The 22,657-nt window shown below is 47.1% G+C and overlaps 1 protein-coding gene across 1 annotated transcript in view; it reads right to left on the reverse strand.

Annotated features, from left to right (window-relative positions):
- Positions 1-22,657, reverse strand: part of MCM3AP (minichromosome maintenance complex component 3 associated protein) — a 556,273-nt gene that overhangs the window by 195,973 nt on the left and 337,643 nt on the right. Inside the window, 2 exon segments of the mRNA XM_033944925.1 lie at positions 9,519-9,716; positions 13,244-13,396. Of these exon segments, the coding sequence (XP_033800816.1) occupies positions 9,519-9,716; positions 13,244-13,396 (351 nt within the window).

Raw genomic sequence — 22,657 nt, forward strand, 5'->3', positions numbered from 1 at the left:
ATCTTTGTTCTCCTCGAGACCGACCGGAACCTCACCAACCTCTCTGTGAACATATCCTCATGTATATCGAACCTTCAATCCTGGGCCCACACTGTGCAGATGAAACTGAACGAATCCAAAACAAAACTTCTCTGGCTCGGCCCAAAACTGGACCAACTGCCAACTTCCATCCCACTGTCCTCTGGCCCCACCCTGCATCTTGAATACTCAAGTAAAATTCTGGGAGTCATCATTGACTACACTTTCCTTCAACGATCACCTCAACTCCCTAATAAAAAAATGTTTCTTCAGCCTTCACATGCTAAGGAAAGTGAGAACCTGTTTCCATCAAAAACACTTTGCCGTCCTTGTCCAATCCACCATCCTTTCCAGAATGGACTATTGCAACTCTATCTACCTAAGCCTAACAAAGAAAAACCTTCAAAGACTTCAGCGGATTCAAAATGCCGCTGCTAAGCTTATCTTCGCAAAAAGCAAATTCGACCACGTCTCACCACTTTTGTCCAAGCTCCACTGGCTTCCGATAATCTCCAGAGTCCACTTCAAATGTGCCTGCCTTACTTTCAAGATCCTACACGGCATTCTCCCCCCTTTTATTCCTCTTTCTTGGAATTCCTCTAACCCTAATTCCACCAGATCTACCCAAAAACTTAAACTTTCCTTTCCCTCTCGAAAAGGCGTTTCCCTTGTAGGAAAACTAGGTTCCTCCCTCCCTTTCAGAATCACTGAGCTCTGGAACAATCTTACCTCCCCTCTTAGGAATCTGAGCTCCCTCAAAATCTTCCGTAAACATCTGAAAACCTGGTTATTTTCAAAAATGTAACTCTTCCTTTCTCTGGTTACTCTGTCCTAAATTTTCTCTTAATTTTGTCTTTTCCTTTCACTGGAGTTCCTTTCTACCCTAACAATTGTTAACCGTGTCAAGCTTTGCGAATGTAGATGCGGTATACAAACCCAAGGTTTAGTTTCATTAAAAGAGAAAGGACCACATTAAGGTCCCAAATCACTGGTGGAGGTTTAAGGGGAGGATGAACGTGGAAAAGACCCTTCATGAATCGGGAAACCACAGGATGACCAGAGAGAGGCTTCCCGTCAATCGGCTGATGAAAAGCAGCAATGGTTCTGAGGTGGACTCGAATAGATGTGGATTTGAGGCCAGCACTAGACAAGTGCAATAGATAATCCAGCACAGAAGACAAGGAGGCAGAGTACGGCTCCTGATGCTGCGTAGCACACCAAGACGAAAAACGGGTTCACTTCTGATGGTAACATTGGCAAGTGGACTCCTTCCGAGACGCCTCAAGAACATCCAGGACCGACTGAGACAACTGGAAAGAGGCTATCAAGTCTCGCGGAACCAAGCTGTTAAGTGAAGAGACTGCAGGTTGGGATGAAGTAGAGATCCTTGACTCTGCGTAAGCAGTGAAGGGAAAACAGGTAGAAGAAGAGGCTCCCTGACACTGAGTTGCAGCAGAAGGGAGAACCACGGTTGTCTGGGCCACCGAGGAGCAATCAGAATCATGGTGGTATGAGTGGACTTGAGCATGACGAGAGTCTTCAGGATCAGAGGGAATAGAGGGAACGCATACAGAAAAAGGTTTGTCCAGTCCAGAAGGAAGGCATCTGCCTCGCTCTGGTGTGGGGTGTAGACCCTGGAGCAGAAGCGAGGCAACTTGTGAATGAGGGGGAACGCAAACAGATCGACATCCGAAGTTCCCCACCGAGCAAACACCTGACGTAGAGTCAAGGAATGGAGAGACCATTCGTGAGGCTGCAGAAGGTGGCTCAACTTGTCCGCCAGACAGTTCTGGTGGCCCTGAATGTAGACCGCCCGGAGGAAGATGTTGCGGCAGATTGCCCAATCCCAGAGCTGCATTGCCTCTTGGCACAGGGAGAGAGATCCCGTGCCCCCCTGTTTGTTGATATAATACATGGCGACCTGGTTGTCCGTGCGGACCAGCACGACACTGTCGCGAAACAGATGACGGAAAGCTTTCAGATCGTTGAACACCGCCCTGAGCTCCAGCAGACTGATGTGACATAGACAGTCCACACTTGACCAAAGTCCCTGGGTGCGAAGACCGTCCAGATGCGCCCCCCCAAGCACAGGCTGATGAGTCCGTCGTTAGAACCCTCTGCGCAGGAGGAGCGCGAAACAGAAAACCTCTGGAAAGATTGGTAGAGAGCATCCACCAACAGAGAGACTGTTTCATCAAAGGAGTCACTACAATGTGCCGAGACATCGGATCCCGGATCCTGGCTCCAACTGAGAAACCAGAGTCCACTGAGGAATGCGGAGGAGTCACGTGAACTGTGGACGCCATGTGACCGAGCAGGACCATCATAAGACGGGCCGGGACCAAGGACAGGAGAGCCACCTTTCAGCAAAGATGGATAAGGGCCTCCTGACGAGGTTGAGGCAAGAAGGAACGAAGATGACACATGTCCAGAACAGCCCCGATAAATTCGAGGGACTGAGACGGACACAGCTGGGACTTTGGAAAGTTCATCTCGAAGTCGAGACTCTGAATGAGGATAGTTTGATTCGTCGCCCTCAGAACCACCTGGCGGGAAGAGGCCTTCATGAGCCAATCGTCGAGGAAGGGAAACACCTGAAGCCCCTGCAGGCGAAGGGCCATGGCCACCACTACCAGGCACTTCGTGAACACCCTCGGGGAGGCAGCCAGACTGAAGGGAAGAACACGATATTGGAGGTGGAGATCCAGAATCTCAGATACCGGCGAGAAGCCGGATGAATCGGCACGTGTGTATAGGTCTCCTTGAGATCCAAAGAGCACAGCCAGTCCCCGTCGTCCATCAGGGGATACAACGTGGGAAGAGTGAGCATCAGGAACTTCTCCTTGACCAGAAATTTGTTCAGAGCCCTGAGGTCCAGGATCAGATGCAGGTCTCCCGTCTTGTTGGGGACCAGAAAGAACTGGGAGTAAAATCCCGTGTTGAGTTGATCTTGAGGAACCTCCTCGACCGCCCTGAGGCGAAGGAGGGCCTGCTCTTCCCGCAGAAGAAGGGGAAGGTGCGACCGAGAAGAAGGAAACTCTCCAGGCGGCAGATCCGGGGATACCCGACTGAAGTGAAGGGAGTACCCCTCCCGGATGATGGAAAGGACCCACAGTTCTATGGTAAGTTTCTCTCACTGAGGATAGAAATGATGGAGGCGTCCCCCGATGGGAAGAGGGGAGGGGCTCCAGGAGGGAGGGAGCCGGCAGGCTCAGACAGGAATTGTCAAAAAGAAGGCCCAGGTTTCGACGGAGCGGGCGGCTGAGTCTTAGGAGGACATTGCTGCTGTTGCTGCAGGCGTTTCTGTGGCGGGCGAGAGAACAAGGAGTGGACTTCTGCGGATATCGCCGAAGAGGAATCTTGTACTGACGAGCAGGTGGAGTCTTCGACTTGAGCCTCACCAAGGAGGCGAAAGACCGCTCATGCTCCGAAAGGCGCTTAGTGGCCGCCTCGATGGAGTCATCAAACAGCTCATTCCCCACACAAGGGAGGTTAGCCAGATGATCCTGGAGGTTGGGATCCATATCCACAATCCTGAGAAAGGACAGACAACGCATGGCGACCGCATAGGCCGTGACCCTCGAGGACAGCTCAAAGGCGTCGTAAGCCGCCTGAAACATATAGAGACAGAGCAGAGAAAGAGTCTCCTGAAGCAGACAGAACTCCTGCCTACGAGGAGCAGACACGTCAGACTGGAACGACAGGAGAGCGCCCACAGAGTACCTGAGATAGGACATGAAGGTGAAATTATAATTGAGAATCCGGTTCGCCTGATAGAGGTGGCGACCGAATTTGTCCATCGTACGCCCTTCCCTGCCCGGAGGGACAGCTGCGTAGACCTTGGATGGGTTAGATTACTTCAAGGAGGACTCGACCACCAGAGACTAATGGGAAAGCTGTGCACTTTCAAAGCCCTTGAGCGGCACCATCTGGTAACGGGACTCCATCTGGAGGGAATGGCAGTGACAGCATAAGGAGTCTCCAAATTCCGAAAGAAAGTTTGCCTGAGCACCTGATGCAAGGGCAAGCACAAAGCTTCTCGAGGTGGATGAGGAAGCCCCATCTCCACCAAATACTCCTGAGTATACTGGGACTCGGATTGGAGATCATGCTTAAGAGCCCGGCCCATGTCAGAAACAAACCGGGTAAAGGAGGAGGTACGAGAAGAAGACTCATCCTCCGGAGGCAAGGAAGATCTAGATCTTGGAGTAGCCGAGAAAAAGGGGGAGACCTCCCTGGAATAATAAGCGGGGGCATCTGAGTCCCGAGTTCGGCACACCGAGGAGGCTCTGCTACATTCCAATAGGGGCGTCGAAGAATGGCCCCACTGCAGATGAATCAGGGAGGACCCCGACGTCCGAGGAACCACCATCTGAAGCTTCAGAGATGTAGGCATGCAGGGGGAGGCCCCGTGCAGATAAGGGTTGGTGCATTCGGGCGAGATCACAAGGGGCCCCGAGGAACGAGCAGATGGGGACCTGCCTCAACGTGGCGGGGAAGTCCTCTGCCGCTTCGAAGAAGAGGAAGGCACAGTGCGAAGTCCCACCCGGGAGACTCGTAAAGTCTCGGGCCTCGAATCAGGTGAAGAAGAATCGCTTGAGGGGATCCGGCGAGACTTGAGGGACTGTCCCCGAGCAACCGCGGGGGAACACCCAAACTGGTCAGACGGAGGCCGGGCCGAGGCCGGAGTAAGTTGACCCAGGACCGAGGAAATTTGTGAGGTAAGGATAGCCTTAAGCATGTCCTTGAACACAGGCACCAAAACCATAGAAGGTTGGAGTTGAGGTGCAGCAGGGTGCTCCTTCAGGAAAAGTATTCCCTACGTGAGGAGGCACACTTTGAATGATGTCTCGACGAGGCCAAAGATGCGGCACTCGCAAGAGGCTCCGAGGTTGGCTTCTTTGCCAGCACACCTAAGGAAGGAAGCGGAGACTTACCCGAAGCAGAGGGTCAACGTCTTCGAGGTCGAGGGCGACTTCATTGCGGTCGAGGCCTTTGAAGTCGAGGCCCCGACAAACGGGGCCAAGGCCGACCCCTCGGGTTCCATGGTGCCAAAAAATTGAAGAATCTTGGCCACACGCTGACGAAGAGCCCGCGGATGGAGGGTGGCACAACGCGGGCAAGATTCGGCTTGATATTCAGCACCCAGGCACTCCACAAACCAGTGATGGGGGTCGGTGATGGAGATCACCCGGTTGCACTTAGTGCAGTTCTTAAACCCGATCAGAGGCTGGGACATAGGACAAAATACAGCCGTGGCCCCGTGAGGCCAGGTGGCCTGACAAAAAATGACCACCCGGTCGGAAAAAAGAAAGAGGAAGGAACCTGTACAAACAAAGACGCGCAGCACAGTGACTCACCCGAAAACAAAAAAGCAAGCCGCAGTGCAAAGAAGCACTACAAATTCGTGCAGAGCAAGGGAGCAGGGCTTCTGGCTCCGCGGAAAACTTAGAACTAAGGACACACTGAGGAGACGCATGCCCTGAGTCGGGCGGGAGGGGCACTCTCGCATGCGCGGTACATTTGCAAGCTTGAAGGTCTCCAAGCAAGTCTGCTTGCGAAAACGTCCGCTAGGGGGCTCCGTCGGTGACATCACCCACATGTAGAGAATATGCTGCCTGCTTGTCCTGGGATAATTTATCTATCAGCTGTTGATTAGAAGAAATTTTTATATCTGAGACTGATTTTTCTACTCTGTCCATTCTAATAGTCTGTTGAATCTTTTCTTCAAAATTTTTAAACTGTGTTGCTGAATTTTGAGTCGAAGAAATAAAATGGGTGCATACCTTATGCAGGCTCTAAATTGCTCCCCATATTGCCTCCATATCGATTACCGCTGGTTTTATCAGAGGAGTAGAAAGAGGAATAGATGGTAATTCCGAGGAAGCAGGTTCTGAAAAATCTAAGAACTGATTTCCCTCCATCCCTGTCTCCCTCTGAGAATTAAGTTCTCCAAACAATGATGCCGACTGATGTAAATTTGGCGATGCTTGAATTTCCTTCGGGGTTAGGGGCGAGATCAGTATGCTTGATGGAGAAAATAACTCTGGCGCTTCCTGTAGCGCTGTCGGCATCCCTGACATCCTCCTGGGATGTGGAGAAACTCCAGGACCCAAAGGGCTCAGTGACACCTTGCTATCCAAGTCCAAGGTCTGCCCACCTCAGTCAGCAGTAGTGCCCAATCCAACTGTAATTGCTGTTTGGTCGTGACAATGAAGAAGCAGAGGAGGCAGGAAGATCACTCTTCTATTTTCCCCTGCGTTTCAGCATTGAAAAGAGGAAAATAGCGTTTTAGAGAGACTCAGTAAAAATAAAGGTTAGTATATTGCTGCCGATCATGCAGGAGCCTCTTCTAATGCAGCCTACTCTGAAGCCATCTTGATTTTTCTAATGCAGCCTACTCTGATGCCATCTTGAATTTCTCCCTCCCTCCATTCTGTGTCCAAAGTTTATGTTCCCTCCCTTTCTTCCTTCCTTCCTTTGTCCGAAGTTTGTGCTCCCTCCCTTCCTTCTGTGTCCCAACGTGATCCTGCTTCTCCTTTCCTGTGCCAACATGCCCCCTCTTCCTCCCTTCCTGTTCAAACACGACCCTCCTTCCTTCCGTGTCCCAATATTCCCCTCGCCATCTTTCCCTCTGTTTTGCATCCCAAATTCGTGCCTCCCTTCCTCCCTCCCTCGGGTGTTTATCTCCTCTGGCCAGCTGAGGCTCCCTCCTCCCAGTTGCACTTCTCTTCGCAAAGCTGCGGCTCCTGCACATGGCTCACTACTGACCCAGAAGCCTAACTTCTGATGTTAGAGGGAAGATTTCTGGGTCAGCATGCCGCGGGCAGAAGCCACTGGTCACGGCTTTGTATAGAGAAGTGCGATTGGAAAGAGGGAGCCTCAGCCGGCCAAAGGAGGTAAACACCCCAGGAAGGAGGAATGAATTTGGGATGCTGAACGAAGGAAAGATGACGAATGGCAGTTTGGGGCACGGAAGGGAGGAGGAGGGTCATGATTGGACAGGAAGGGATGAAGAAGGGGCGCTTTGGCACAGGAAGGGAGAGACAGGATTCCCGGTTCATAAGTACGAGTTTGATGTAAATTGGGTGTTTTTAAACCAGGGACTGCCTGTACTTGCCAAAGTTTAGAATGAGAACCTTATATAATCCTCATATACTGAAATCTGTTCAGACCCTATTGAAATCTGTGAAGCTGTGGGCTATGGGAAAGGTGTAGATGGGTTTGGGAAAGGCAGGGGAGATGTTGGAGGGGATGAAGTGAAGGGGAGGGAGAGAGCAATGTGAAACCCAGTCTTGACTTACATATGAGTTACAGAAGAGTACATATGCTAATGGTGTCTATCTCCTACTGGATTCAAAGTAGTTTACAAAAGATTAGAAAAATTTACAAAGTGTGATTAAGAACAAAAATATTGAAAATCCTCTATAATAAAATCCTAAGCCCACATGCGCACTTAGGACGACGTGTTCCCTGACAGTTGTTGTGTCCCTCCATGCCGAATTCCATTTTCAAACATGGAGGCAGGGATCATGCCGGCGACTTCCCCCTCCCGCCATCACTCACCAACCGCTGCTGCCGCTCCTCTTCAAAGCAGCCCTACTGAGGATCGCGGCTGGCTGTAGCGAAGCTAGCAGGCCGCTCTGCACCTCGATAGCACATTCCCTATGACGCATGGGATCGCGTCAGAGGGAACGTGCTACTGAGATGCAGAGCAGCTTGCGAGGTTCACTATAGCTGGCCGCGATTTTCAGCAGGGCTGCTTTGAAGAGGAGGGCAGGCGCGAACAGACCAGGAAGCCGGATGCTGAATAGGGGGAGCAGGTAAGGAGTGCTGCTGGACAGGGGGAGTAGGGAAGAGGTGCTGCTGGATAGGGGGGGTGGTAACCGGAAGGGAGAAGGCCTACTGCTGGACAGGGGGAGTAAGGAAGAGGTGCTGCTAGACAAGGGGAGAGGTAACAGGAAGCGAGGCCTACTACTGGACAGGGGGAGCAAGGAAGAGGTGCTGCTGGACAGGGGGGGTGGTAACCGGAAGGGAGAAGGCCTACTGCTGGACAGGGGGAGTAAGGAAGAGGTGCTGCTAGACAGGGGGGGAGGTTAAAGGAAGGGAGAAGGCCTACTGCTGGACAGGGGAAGCAGGGAAGAGGTGCTGCTGGACAGGGGGAAAGTAAAACAAAGGGAGAAGGGCTGCTGCTGGACAGGGGGAGCAGTGAAGGGGTGCTGCTGGACTGGGGAGACATAAAACGATGCACCATTGCACGATACAGCGGCATGATGACTTCCTTCGTCCTGGTCATAATACCCTTCTTAATGATACCCAACATTCTGTTTGCTTTCCTTGAGGCCGTGGCGCATTGAGCCGATGCCTTCAGTGTTGCGTCTACCATCACCCCCAGGTCTCTCTCCAGGTTACTGACCCCTAGTGGTGTTCCCCCCATTTTGTATGTGAACATGGGTTCTTTTTCCCCACGTGCATGACCTTGCATTTCCCTATGTTGAAGCTCATTTGCCATTTTTCGGCCCACTTTTCCAGCTGCGTTAGATCCTTTTGGAGATCTTCGCAGTCTTCCCTGGTTTGAGCCCTGCTGTATAGTTTGGTGTCATCTGCAAATTTAATGACTTCACACTTGGTTCCCGCTTCTAGGTCATTTATGTAGATATTGAACAGGAGCGGTCCCAGCACCGACCCCTGCTGAACTCCGCTCGTGACCCCTTTCCAGTCTGAGTAGTGGCCCTTCACGTGCAATGGGAGAAGGGCTGCTGCTGGACACGGGGGAGGTAAAAGGAAGGGAGAAGGGCTACTGTTGGACAGAGGGAGCAGGCAAGGGGTTGTGGTGGACAGCCAAGGAAAGAGAGAGACAGAAAGAAAGACAGACAGACAGAAAGCGGCCAAGGAGAGAGAGAGAAAGAAAGAAAGACAGGCACACACATCTATTCTAGCACCCGTTAATGTAACGGGCTTAAAGACTAGTTATAAATAATATTGCTAATCATGGTTTGCGTGAAGCCCATTATTCAAAGAGATAGGTTTTCAGTAATTTACAAAATATAATAATATGGTAATTGTATTTGGTGAACAGAAAATAAACAAATACGTTTACAAAAAGCTTCATAGTAAGACATCAAAACTGATCACGTCAAATACAACATATGTGGCAATTTTATTCCAAATTACTTCCCCTGAACACACCAAATACCTTTTATATTTTTAATAATCTTTTATTAGTACTGTAGGCATAGGCCCTTGGCTGGATACCATCAAGAATGACATGGGAATGAACATCAAGTAATTGAAAGAAATATGGAAAACAGGGAAGCATGGCGAGGATTGGCCTATACAGTATCCATGGGTCAGACATGACTGAATGGACAGTAGTAGTAGTGGGCATATAATTTAGTACAAAGTGTATTGAAGGAAAAAAAAATGTGGGTGATTCATGGTTACTTGACACAAGACATGTTCTCTGAAGTAGACACAGAGCATATGTATAGAATATTTACCTGCTGCAAGACACACCTATATTTCCTGCATGCCCCAGATGCAATATCCCCTTAGCTAGGCGCTTTCTGTCCAAGGGATACTCAGCACTGGGCACCAATGCTTTCAGTTTTTCCTTTTGATCTACACAGCAGGGGGCAGCTGGGAAAGCCCTCATCTGACGCTTCAGCTTTTTCCGGACAGCTACCATTTCTTTCCATCTGGAATGGGAGGACATATGATCATTATTAAAGATGTGCATGGTCCTGATGGTTTCTTCTTTCATCAATGGAAATTCATTCTGAAGATAAATATACAGGGGACTGAAACCAGAAAATAAAGAACATGATGATCACCCTTCTCCATTTCCAATGAATAAAAACCAAGCAGTAGTTGACTTACATTGTGGCACAGGAACCTTAGCTTAGATTGTAGGAAAAATGCCATTTTTAAAACTGTCTCTTAAATAAACACTGGGAGATATTATTTTGGAAAGTGATAGAATATCTAGTCATTAGAGAATTTTAAAGATAGGTTAGATTTGGAATAACACAGGTATAACAGATACAAATGATTCATACTCAAATCTACAGTTTATGACATTACTTTATCTCCTTGTGGCCCAGTTTCTTGGATGCTATCATTTTTGTTCTCTTTTCTTAGGTTTTAGTATTAGGATACACTTCTTTGGCCCAGTATTATTTTGCTCCCTCTTTTTGGATTTTTCTGTTGCCATGCCCTTTTTCCTTGATAAGAACTATGAAGATATTTGTTTCGTAGGTATTAATAGCATTATGAAGCCATCAACCACACTGCTTTAAATAATGCCATATTGCTCTCGCTCCTTGGAACCCAGGGCACATCACATCCCTTTGTTCTTAAGTGCTGTCTTTTGCCCTTGAACAATATGGTAGCATAGTACTCTTCCCTTTGGGGTAACAATGTGACAAGTGCTTTGGAGACATTTGTCTACCTATTTGACTGCTCTAAAGGAAATACACAAAGATATATGGACCCACTTACTCACAAATATATACAGTGGTGCCTCGCATAACGGACGCCTCGCACAGCGAACGCTGCGCACAACGAACTTTATGTCTTGATCCGTACAACGAACTTCGTTTCACACAACGAAGTCGCCCGAGCTGCATCCTTCCGCGCAGGCACTGCGCTTAACTGCCCTCTCTCCGCCTGGTTCCCTCTTGCCCCCCCCCCGACTCCCCGACACGATCGGGGCAAAAAGGAGCCCAAGCCCTCTTGCCCCGCCGATTCCCCAACTCCCCACACAATATCGGGCCAGGAGGGAGCCCAAGTCCTCCTGGCCACGGCGACCCCCTAACCCCACCCTGCACTACATTACGGGCAGGAGGGATCCCAGGCCCTCCTGCCCTCGACGCAAACCCCCCCTCCCCCCAACGACCGCCCCCCCCAAGAACCTCCGACCGCCCCCCCAGCCGACCCGCGACCCCCCTGGCCGACCCCCACGACACCCCCAACCCCCTTCCCCGTACCTTTCTGTAGTTGGCCGGACAGACGGGAGCCAAACCCGCCTGTCCGGCAGGCAGCCAACGACGGAATGAGGCCGGATTGGCCCATCCGTCCCAAAGCTCCGCCTACTGGTGGGGCCTAAGGCGCCTGGGCCAATCAGAATAGGCCCGGGAGCCTTAGGTCCCTCCTGGGGGCGGGGCCTGAGGCACATGGGCCCAACCCGACCATGTGCCTCAGGCCCCGCCCCCAGGAGGGACCTAAGGCTCCCGGGCCTATTCTGATTGGCCCAGGCGCCTTAGGCCCCACCAGTAGGCGGAGCTTTGGGACGGATGGGCCAATCCGGCCTCATTCCGTCGATGGCTGCCTGCCGGACAGGCGGGTTTGGCTCCCGTCTGTCCGGCCAACTACAGAAAGGTACGGGGAAGGGGGTTGGGGGTGTCGTGGGGGTCGGCCAGGGGGGTCGCGGGTCGGCTGGGGGGGCGGTCGGAGGTTCTTGGGGGGGGGGGGGGCGGTCGTTGGGGGGAGGGGGGATTTGCATCGAGGGCAGGAGGGCCTGGGATCCCTCCTGCCCGTAATGTAGTGCAGGGTGGGGTTAGGGGGTCGCCGTGGCCAGGAGGACTTGGGCTCCCTCCTGGCCCGATATTGTCGGGGAGTTGGGGAATCGGCGGGGCAAGAGGGCTTGGGCTCCCTTTTGCCCCGATCGTGTCGGGGGGGCAAGAGGGCTTGAGCTCCCTTTTGCCCCGATCGTGTCGGGGAGTCGGGGGGGCAAGAGGGCTTGAGCTCCCTCTTGCCCCGATCGTGTCGGGGAGTCGGGGGGGCAAGAGGGCTTGAGCTCCCTCTTGCCCCGATCGTGTCGGGGGGGCGGGGGGGGCAAGAGGGCTTGAGCTCCCTCTTGCCCCGATCGTGTCGGGGAGTCGGGGGGGGCAAGAGGGCTTGAGCTCCCTCTTGCCCCGATCGTGTCGGGGAGTCGGGGGGGCAAGAGGGCTTGAGCTCCCTCTTGCCCCGATCGTGTCGGGGGTGCCAGGGACCACACGGAGTCACCCACCGTACCACCCGATTCGGGTAAGCGCAGGTATCGGTGGGTGGCTTATTTGCGGGGGGGGTGCCTTATTTTACATTTTTTTCTAAAAAGGGGGGGCTGTCTTATTTGATGGCCCTGCCTTATCATCGGGGAAACACGGTAGAAAAAAAAAAAAAAATGAACAGTTAAGTCCCAGTTTTTGCCGCTGAGACTCTGCCCTCTCTCACTGTAAAATTAGACTCTACTTAGTCTGTCTTTAAATTTAAAAAATGTGTGTTGTTTTAAAAAACAATTATGTTTTTAGATGTATCTAAATAAAAATAATAACCAAAAATTTATCTTTTTTTATGTCATCTTAGCATATTTTATGCTACAGAACGAATTATTTTTTTTAACATGTATTGTTATGGGAAAACGCGTTTCACACAACGAACGTTTCACATAACAAACTTGCTCCTGGAACGGATTAAGTTCGTTGTGTGAGGCACCACTGTACTGACAAGACAAATGTCAGAGGGTAAAATCAGTAGGTAAAATCAGACATCAGTTATATAATCTATTTACAGGATGGTAGTGAGATACTTTTGCTCATTAATTTATTTGTGGAAGGGGCCAAAAATCACAACATCTCCTTTAAAAATGTTAACGTCCCATATACTGTTGGTGAAAGTGGAAGATCTTGGGACAAATCCTTCTTAGAAGGCTTTATGGGTTAAGGAGCCTCTAAATCCTACCAACTGCAGATAACTTTGCCTCTAAGGTAGGGGGTTCCAAAATCTCTTCTGGGGCAACCCCATAGACTCAGATTTTTTTTAGAACATCCACAATGAATATACATGAGATAGACTTGTATGCTAAGGAGACAGTGTATACAAATCAATCTTATGAATATTCACTATGAACAGCCTGAAAACCTGATGGCTAAAATGAAATCCCGCTCACCTTCCCAGCTTGCTTTTTTGATCTATGTTGCTGGCAGTGTGAGTACTTTCAAAACTTCTAGTTGTACTGATCTTAATAAACATTAAATCTACTTAGTTAATCTACTTAGTTAATGCGCAAACATTGCAAATGACACTGGTGTTTGACAAATTACAGATGCCTTGGTAAAATTTCTGGATGCTATGGCAACCTGGTATCCAAGATTTGTAAAGCTCTGGGTTATAACAATTAATGGATATTGCTGGGACTAGCAATTTTAGCCATTAATCACAGTGTCTGTGTGATTTCTTTACTCACTTTTGCAAGTATTTACAGTAACACTGAAGTTCTTGTAAAGTTTCCTTTGCACTCTCCATGATCTCCTCCTCAAGGAAGCAGCTCATCAGGTGGGTATATACTTCTTGAGAACATCGAGCAATGCGAGCTCTCTTGTCATCATCAATAGCATGTCTTAATAGCACCAAAATCAAGGGGTAGGCCAGCAAGATGTTACCATAGGAAGAGAAAAGAGAAGTTTTAAAACAAAATGATGAACAGTTCCTTTTACAAATCAAGACATGACAATCTACAGTAATATTCAGTGCTATTGTATGGAAAGGTGATGGTGTTGAATACACATGGAGAGGGCTTTCTGCAATGACAATAGGACTACTGTACAGTTATATTCGGCTTCTATTTGTATTGTTAGGAATTTGATTTAGGGAAGGTTCTGGAAACAGGATACTAAGCAAGATGGACCATTGATCTGATCCAGTACAGTATAACTATTCTTATGTTCTTAATATTGCCACTACTTATACAGCTAGGAAGAACGCAGATAAGACCACAGCATGTTGGATATCTGGTTCCCTTTGCCCCACTCCCACCAGTTCAACCTTTAACTTTGTTAGATTCATCTTATCACCCCAGCCCTTTGTTTTCATTGTCTGGGAGTTTAGATAGACCATAAATTATCTTTTGCCCAACAAATCTCATCTGTTGTAAAAACTAGATTTTTTTTTTTTTTTTTTTTGCTTTGTGTACTTTACAATCTCTTTGTGATTTCTTAGATTTTCACTAACTACATACAGCAATTCACGCACCAGAAATCATCCCTCCAAAAAAAACCCTCGAAGAGTCAACCACGCCTCTTTAAAGCCTGTTCCCCCTGCCAATCTCCCCAACCTTGCCTCTGACTCTCTCACCCCAATCTCGACACTTTATTACAATGCCAGATCCGCATGCAACAAGATTCAAAATCTGAAGGACCTACTCGAGGATTCTGACCCTGGATTCCTATGCATCACGGAATCATGGATTACAAAAGATGACCTATTTACACAAAATGAACTCTGCTCCCACGTCTACCAAGGCCTCTTCTCTCCCAGAACTAACCGAAAAGGAGGTGGCCTGGCACTTCTCTACAAATCATTCTTCGATGTCCAGCTCCTCGAAAAGGGTAGCCACATCTCACTAGAATATATGCTAGCCTCAGTCAATGATGAACTCCACCTTCACCCACTGGGTATCCTGCTTCTATATCGCCCACCTATCCCTTGGAACAATTCCTCCGAACTTGTCCTCGAGACCATAATAAACGCCTTCCTCAAATTTCAAAGATTACTGATCATTGGGGACATTAATCTCCACCTAGACGACATCACCAGCAAAGATGCGACTGAATTTAATAGCTTCCTCACCTCTCTAGGTTTCCCCCCTCCCTGCACACTCTCCAACCCATTGAAAGGGGCACACACTAGACCTCATTAGTTTCCTTGATCTTACCGCTTACAAAACTTCAGCCGATGACACTCGCTGGGAACACGTCCCCTGGTCCGACCACTTCTTAGGGGTTTTCTGTCTCCCCATTTTCATGTCGCATCTTGGGGTCCCACCCCGCACCTCAAATTCCATTACCTTCCGCAAAAAAATTACGAGCGATTTGTTCTGGACTAAATTTTTCAACCAATTCTCCTCCACTCCTAAGCCTGCAGATTCAGAAACCAACTGGCATAATTGGGTCGCCCTCTCCGAGTCCACCTACCACTCCCTCGCCCCATTATCCACTAAAACCGTCTCCTACTCCTGTAAGGCCCCTTGGTATCCCCATATCATAGAGAACTGAAGCAGAAATGTTGAGCTCTGGAGCGCAAATGAAAAAAATCTAAATGCCCTATAGACAGACAGTTCTGGAGGGTCAATATTAAGTTTTACAATACAGTACTAAAAAAAGCAAGGAAGAACTTCTACGGTGATAAAATCTCCAGATCCAACAACCAGAGTAGTACATTATTCAACATCTGGCGCTTAACTTCCCAAAACGACTCCACCTTACTCCGCTCCTCTCCTTCAGCCGATGTTCTAGCAAAATTCTTCAACGAAAAGGTCATATTACCTTGAGATGCTCCTTCCCACCTGCAGCCTCCTAAAACTCTCTGGTGCCAACTGACTCCAACCCTACCCTAACGGTCTCCAACCCTATCCCAGTCAATAGATCCTGGACTGCATTTGAGCACGTTTCCGAATCCCTGGTCTATAAACTCTGCCTCAAACTGAAATCCTGCAACTGTACCTTGGACCCATTCCCCTCCTACCTATACGAGAAAATTCCCGCACAGGCCATCTCATCCCTTACCAAACTTATAAACTCCGCCCTACATTCGGGCCTTTTTTCCCCAAAAATGGGACATATTGCCTTGACCCAACTACTGAAAAAATCTGACCTAGACCCTTCCACACCATCCAGCTATCGCCCAATAGCAAACATCCCTCTCCTAACCAAGATGCTAGAGTCCATCATATCTACCCAACTCTTATCCTATTTAGAGAAATTCTCTATTCTCCTACCTTACCAATATGGCTTTCGTCCCAACTTCAGCACCGAATCCCTATTGACCTCCTTAATCTCAAAGGTTCAACAACTTCATTCTCGTAATAAGTTCACTGTTCTTCTACAATTCGACCTTTCTGCAGCTTTTGACATCATGATATTCTAGTTTACCAACTCTCCGAGATAGGCATTAACTCCACAGTCAGTGACTAGTTCTCGAAATTCTTACGTTCCTGCTCTTACACTGTCAACATGAATAGCACCTCATCCTCCCCCTGGAAACCGACATGTGGAGTCCCGCAAGGCTCACCTCTCTCTCCTATTCTTTTCAACATCTATATGTCCTCCCTAAAACTCCTCCATCTATCCCCCCCTAGAAACACTTTACACTTATGCTGATGACATCCTTGTCCTCCTCGAGACCGACTCGAACCTCACTAACCTCTTTGAGAACATATCCTCATGTATAACGAACCTCCAATCCTGGGCCCACACCGTGCAAATGAAACTGAACGAGTCCAAAACAAAACTACTTTGGTTCGGCCCAAAATTAGACCAACTACCCACTTTCATCCCACTGTCATAAGAACATAAGAAGTTGCCTCTGCTGGGTCAGACCAGGGGTCCATCGTGCCCAGAAGTCCGTTCCCGCGGCAGCCCATCAGGTTCATGACCTGTAAGTGATCCTTTGTCTAAAAACCCTTTAATACCTTATTTTTCTTCTTTCTATACCCTTTCATGGTCCTATCTATACCTCTATCTATATCCCTCAATCCCCATATCCTTCAGGAACTTGTCCAATCTCTCTTTGAATCCCCTTAATGTGCTCTGTCCTATCACATCCTCCGGAAGCGCATTCCAGGTGTCTTCTGGCTCCACTCTGCAGCTTGAGTTCTCAAGCAAAGTTCTGGGTTTCATCATTGATTCTACATTGTCCTTCAACAACCACCTCAATTCCTTGGTAAAAAAATGCTTTTTCAGCCTTCACATGCTGAGGAAAGTGAGATCCTGTTTCCATCAAAAACACTTTGCCATCCTTGTCCAATCCATCATCCTTTCCAGACTGGACTATTGCAACCAATGCTAGGAAATTTTTCTTCACTCAGAGGGTGGTGGACACCTGGAATGCGCTTCCGGAGGATGTAATAGGACAGAGCACATTAAGGGGATTCAAAGAGGGATTGGACAAGTTCCCGAAGGATACGGGTATTGAGTTTCAAGTTTATTAAAAAAAATTTTTAGACCGCTTATTCAGGTTTCTAAGCAGTTTACAATGTAAAATTACATAAAAACACATAAAACAAGGGATACTAAATAACACCCAAACTAACAAAAGGTTTTGATGGAACTTATGGAACTACCTCAAACAATAGGGTAGTGGGGAAGAACTACAATTATTTAGAAAAGGAGCGACATAAAAGGAAAAATCAATAGGTTAGGGTAAAAAAAACATTTGTTTTAAATTTTGCCCTTAAAAGGACAGTTGTTATCCAAAAGCATCTTGGAACAAGAATGTTTTTAGTTTTGCTTTAAATTGTTTTTAATCGGATTCACAGCGCAAGTGATTAAGCAGCAAATTCCATAGAGTAGGGGCAGTAACCGCAAAGTTATTGGAACGCAACGTATTAATTGATTTTAAAGAAGGTATGACAAAGAGATTCTAAGTAGTTGAACAGAGAGATTTTGATGTGCTATAAGGAATTAGAAGTCTGTTGATGAAGTCCGGTTGATTATTTAATTTTGTTGTGAGTGTTAAAAGTAAAATTTTATAGCTAATTCTATGTTCAACTGGTAACCAATGTGCATTGAACAAAAGGGGTGAAACATGATCGTATTTTTTTGCACCACAAATTATCTTAATAGCTGTATTTTGCACAATCTGAAGCCATCTAATTTCCTTTTTTGTGATGCCCTTATACAGGGCATTGCAATAGTCTATGCAGGAAATTACCAAAGAGTGGATTAGTGTGTTTAGGGAGGCCGGTTCGAGTAGCTTAGCGAGAGAACGTATCATTCTTAGTCGATAGAAACATTTCTGAACGACTGTACTAATGTGAAAATGATAAAAAATTTATTGTCGAAAGTAACTCCTAATAATTTTAAAGTTGGAACAATTTTGATGGGAAGTGATTCGAACTTCAAAGGAGTTTGAAGTGTTGTTCCTTCTTTAAAAGGAAAAATCATAAGTTTTGATTTGTTGATATTTAAAGACAGTTTATTCAAATCTAACCAAGATTTGATTTTTCCTAGTTTATGATTGATGGAGATTACTTCTTCTTTATTGTTAAAATCGATGGGATGAATTAGTTGCACATCGTCCGCTTAAGCGAATGTGGTAAAACCAATGGACTGGGCGACCGTCAGGAGGGGCGATAAAAAAATATTGAAAAGCAGTGGTGATAGAATAGATCCCTGCGGGATTCCGTGTTTAGTGGAAAAAGATTCAGACGAGGTGCCATTAAAGATGACTTTTGATGATCTATCTGTAAAGTAGGAAACAAACCAGTCCATGACCTGGTCAGATATACCAATTTCTTGAAGTCGCATTAGAAGCAGGCTATGATCAATAGTATCGAAAGCAGAAGATATAGATAGAGGTAGAAATAGGATTATGAAAGGGTATAGATAGAAGAATAATGGGGATTGAAAGGTTTTAGACAAAGGATCACTTACAGGTCATGGACCTAATGGGCCGCCGCAGGAGCGGACTGCTGGGCGCAATGGACCTGTGGTCTGACCCAGCGGAGGCAACTTCTTATGTTCTTATCTACTTAAGCCTAACAAAGAAAAACCTTCAAAGACTTCAGCGGATTCAGAATGCTGCGGCTAAGCTTATCTTCGCAAAAAGCAAATTTGACCATGTCTTACCGCTCCTGTCCAAGCTTCACTGGCTTCCGATAATCTCCAGGGTCCAATTTAAATGCGCCTTTCTAACTTTAAAGATCCTACATGGCATCCTTCCTCCCTTTATTCTACTTTCTTGGAATTCCTCAAATCCTAATTCCACCAGATTCACCCAAAAATTAAAACTATCCTTCCCCTCATTAAAAGGCATTTCCCATGCAGGAAAACTAGGGACCTCCCTCCCCTTCAGAATCACTGAGCTCTGGAACAACCTTACCTCCCCTCTTCGGAATCTGAGCGCCCTCCAACTTTTCTGTAAACATCTGAAAACCTGGCTGTTCTCAAAAATGTAATACTTCCTCCCTCTCTGGTATACTAAGCCCTCTAAACATTTTTATACTATGGCCTTTAACCCTTCATTGGAGTTCCTTTCTATCCCAACTCCTGTAAACCGTGCCAAGCTCTGCGATTGTGGAGAGGATGCGGTATACAAACCTAAGGTTTAGTTTAGTTTAGTTTTCCCTAATGTCTAAACAAGAATACTGCAATACAATCTCATATGCTGGCTTTCCACTAGCCCAGAAAGCAAAGTTACTCACCTGTAGCAGATGTTCTCTAAGGACAGCAGGCATATAGTCTCACATATGGGTGACGTCATCCATGGAACCTAGCATGGAGAATCAAAACTGTACTGTTACTTTAAAACTTTAAGACTACTCATACTGCACATGTGCTGGTGCCTTCCCACCCGACTTCAGCTCGCGGAGCCTGAAGTTCAGTAAGATAGCTAAGAAGCCAACTAGGGGAGGTGGGAGGGTTGTGATAATATATGCCTGCTGTCCTCGGATAACACCTACTACAGGGTGAGTAACTTTGCTTTCTCCAAGGCCAAGCAGATTATATTCTTACATATGGGACTCCCAAGCTGCCAGGAACATGCCCCTGAGAAGAGGGTTATTGACAACTACCATGAGCCTGCTGAAACTGAAAGGGTTGGAAGGAAGTTAGCATTTAAGTAGAGAATAAATTTTGCTGAACTGCTTGGTCGAACTGACTAAACCGTCTGGAATGATTCTCCAAATAGTAATGGGATGTGAAGGTGTGCATTGAAAATCAGGTGGCTGCCTTACATATGTCCTCAATAGGAGTGGAACACAGATGGGCTATTAAAGTTGCTATTGCCCAAATTTTATTTGCAGTGATACGGCCTTGAAGCATCAGCCCAACACAAACATAGACAAAGAAGATACAGTCAGCCAGCCATGTGTAGATGGCTCTTTTGGTGACGGCAGCTCCAGATCTGTTAGGATCAAATGACAGGAAAATTTGAGAGGTAGTTCTGAGAGATTTTGTCCAATCCAGGTAGTAAGCAAGAGCACATTTACAGTCCAATGTGTGGAGTGCTGCTTCACAAGGGGAAGAATGTGGTCTTGGAAAGAAGACAGACAGAACTATGAACTGGTTTAGATGAAACTCCAAGACAACCTTCTGGAGGAACTTGGGATGTGTACAAAGAACCACTCTATTGTGGTAGATAGGTGTGTTATTCTGGACAAGTGGATTATCTCCCTCAAGCCACAAGCCTCTGTAGGAGGAATCCACTCCAGATTTTTTCTATAACCCTCCTACTTCACTGAGAGCTCTACTGCCACCTACAGTGAGTCCCGAAGAAAGCAACAGCTCTACCAAAAGTAGATGAAGAAGGGATATAGGAAATCATCCCCAACAAATAAATATATTCTGCTCAAACAAATAAGACAAACTGAAAACAATCCCATAACAACAACATCCCTAACAGAAGCATCAGAAAAGACACTAGAAATATAATATTCTGCATAGCCCAAGGGACTGACTGACATCCAAGATACAGAACAATCGGTGCAGGAATGACAGGGCAAGGGTCCAGAATGACATTCCTATCTATCCTATCTACTGGAAAAGATATTAGCAAGTTAAGAACCAAATCCTTTTTCCAGTACAATAGGTATGTCATTCTGGACAAGCGGGACATACAAAAGTCTCAGAAAACTAGTCAGAGATGACTGCGCCAGCACTGAGGACCCAAAGGCAGAGTCCTCCCTCGCCACCACATCTACTCTGTAAAACTACTCTTCTCGCATCCAACTTCTTAAAAATCTGGTCCTGTTTCTTGGAACATGTGGACTGGAATGCTGGCAATTGGACTGCCTGATTGATATGAAATACTGAAACCATGTTCGGTAGGAAGGAAGGAACAGAGTGCAAAGACACTCCCAGTGTCAGATATTTTAAAGGAGAGGCTTCTTACAAGAAAGCCTGGCATTCTGAGACTCATCTCACCAAGGTCAGTTAGCAGGAAAACTGTCTTGAGCGTCAAATCCATCAGCGATGCCTTCTTCAGCTGCTCAAATGGAGCTTGGCTGAAACCCCTCAAAACTACATTTAGATCCCACAAACGGGGCTTTGACTGGAGGTCTGATGTGCAATGCACACTTCAAAACTCTGGCAATGTCTGGATGAGATGCCAAAGTAGATCTGTGGCCCCAAGCCCTAAAACAAAGAGACACTTGTGACTTGTCAAGGCCGGCTTTGAGGAAAGTCAGCACCATCGAAACTGGAGCTGAAAACAGCTCCACATTTTCTTAGGCGCACCAATGTTGGAAAGTCTCCCAAACTTTAGCATATGCCGAGACCATAGTCGGCTTCTTAGACTTGAGGAGTGTGATAATGACCTTTGCATTCTAACACTCCGTGATCAAGAGCCATGATATATTGAACAGGAGCGGTCCCAACAATGACCCCTGCGGGACTCTACTCGTGACCCATTGCCAGTCTGAATATTGGCCCCTCACTCCAACCCTCTGTTTTCTGCCTGCCAACCAGTGTTTAATCCATCGGTATACCTCCCCCTCCACCCTGTGGTTCCACAGCTTCTTAAGCAGCCGTTCGTGGGGTACCTTGTCGAAGGCTTTTTGGAAGTCGAGGTAAATGATGTCTATGGGTTCCCCTTTGTCCATCTGGCTGTTTATTCTCTCAGAGAAGTGTAGTAAATTTGTGACGCATGACCTTCCCTTGCAGAAGCCATGCTGGCTCACCCTCAGCTGGCCATTAGGGGCGCAGGACTCAACATGGTTCGCGTTCGACAAAAAGTCTTCTTCAGGGATGCTTGAGGGTCCTATAATGGTGAATAAGTAGAGCAGTGATTCCCAACCCTGTCCTGGAGGAACACCAGGCCAATTGGGTTTTCAGGCTAGCCCTAATGAATATGCATGAGAGAGATTTGCATATGATGGAAGTGATAGGCATGCAAATTTGCTTCATGCATATTCATTAGGGCTAGCCTGAAAACCCAATTGGCCTGGTGTTCCTCCAGGACAGGGTTGGGAACCACTGAAGTAGAGAATCTAATATGTTGCGAGAAAGACGCTGCTTGAATTTTGAATGCAGTGTCTTTCTCACTGCTCACCACATATTAGTTTCTCCACTTATTCACCATTATAGGACCTTCAGGTACCCCTGAAGAAGATTTTTTGTCGAAACACAGACCGTTTTGGGTCTTGTGCCCCTAGTGGACTAGGTCCTTTAAGGTTTTTATGTGGATTACTTAATTTTTATGTGGATGATTTTAGTGTACTTTTGGAACTTTGACATTTACAAATAAAATTCTTTTAAGAAACATTGTCACTCCACAGAGTTTCTTTTGCTTTCCTCTGGATTTTCTTCTCTGTGGATACTTTGGGGTCATTCTTTTTGGTTTTTGTTTGTTGTGTCTCAGCAGCAATCAGATAGTCGCAGCCTTCTTGGATCTATTTTATTTATTTATTTTGATTTTTATCCCATCCTCCCAGTAGCTCAGAACTGCCAACAAACAAACATTCACAGTGGAGTACATTTGGACACTACAAAACTATACAGTAGTTTAAGTACAAGGACTGTACAGCAATTTAAGTACAAGTTTAGGATGGAAAAGAGAAAATAGAGGGGAGGGGGGCTTAAGGGAGGGGGTGAGGCGTACACTGCGGTTGAATTTTAGTTGAAGAGGAGGGTCTTTACCACTTTCCAGAAGGTCATCAATGAGT

This window comes from Geotrypetes seraphini, chromosome 5 (genome assembly GCF_902459505.1).
Source record: "Geotrypetes seraphini chromosome 5, aGeoSer1.1, whole genome shotgun sequence".
NCBI lineage: Eukaryota > Metazoa > Chordata > Amphibia > Gymnophiona > Dermophiidae > Geotrypetes > Geotrypetes seraphini.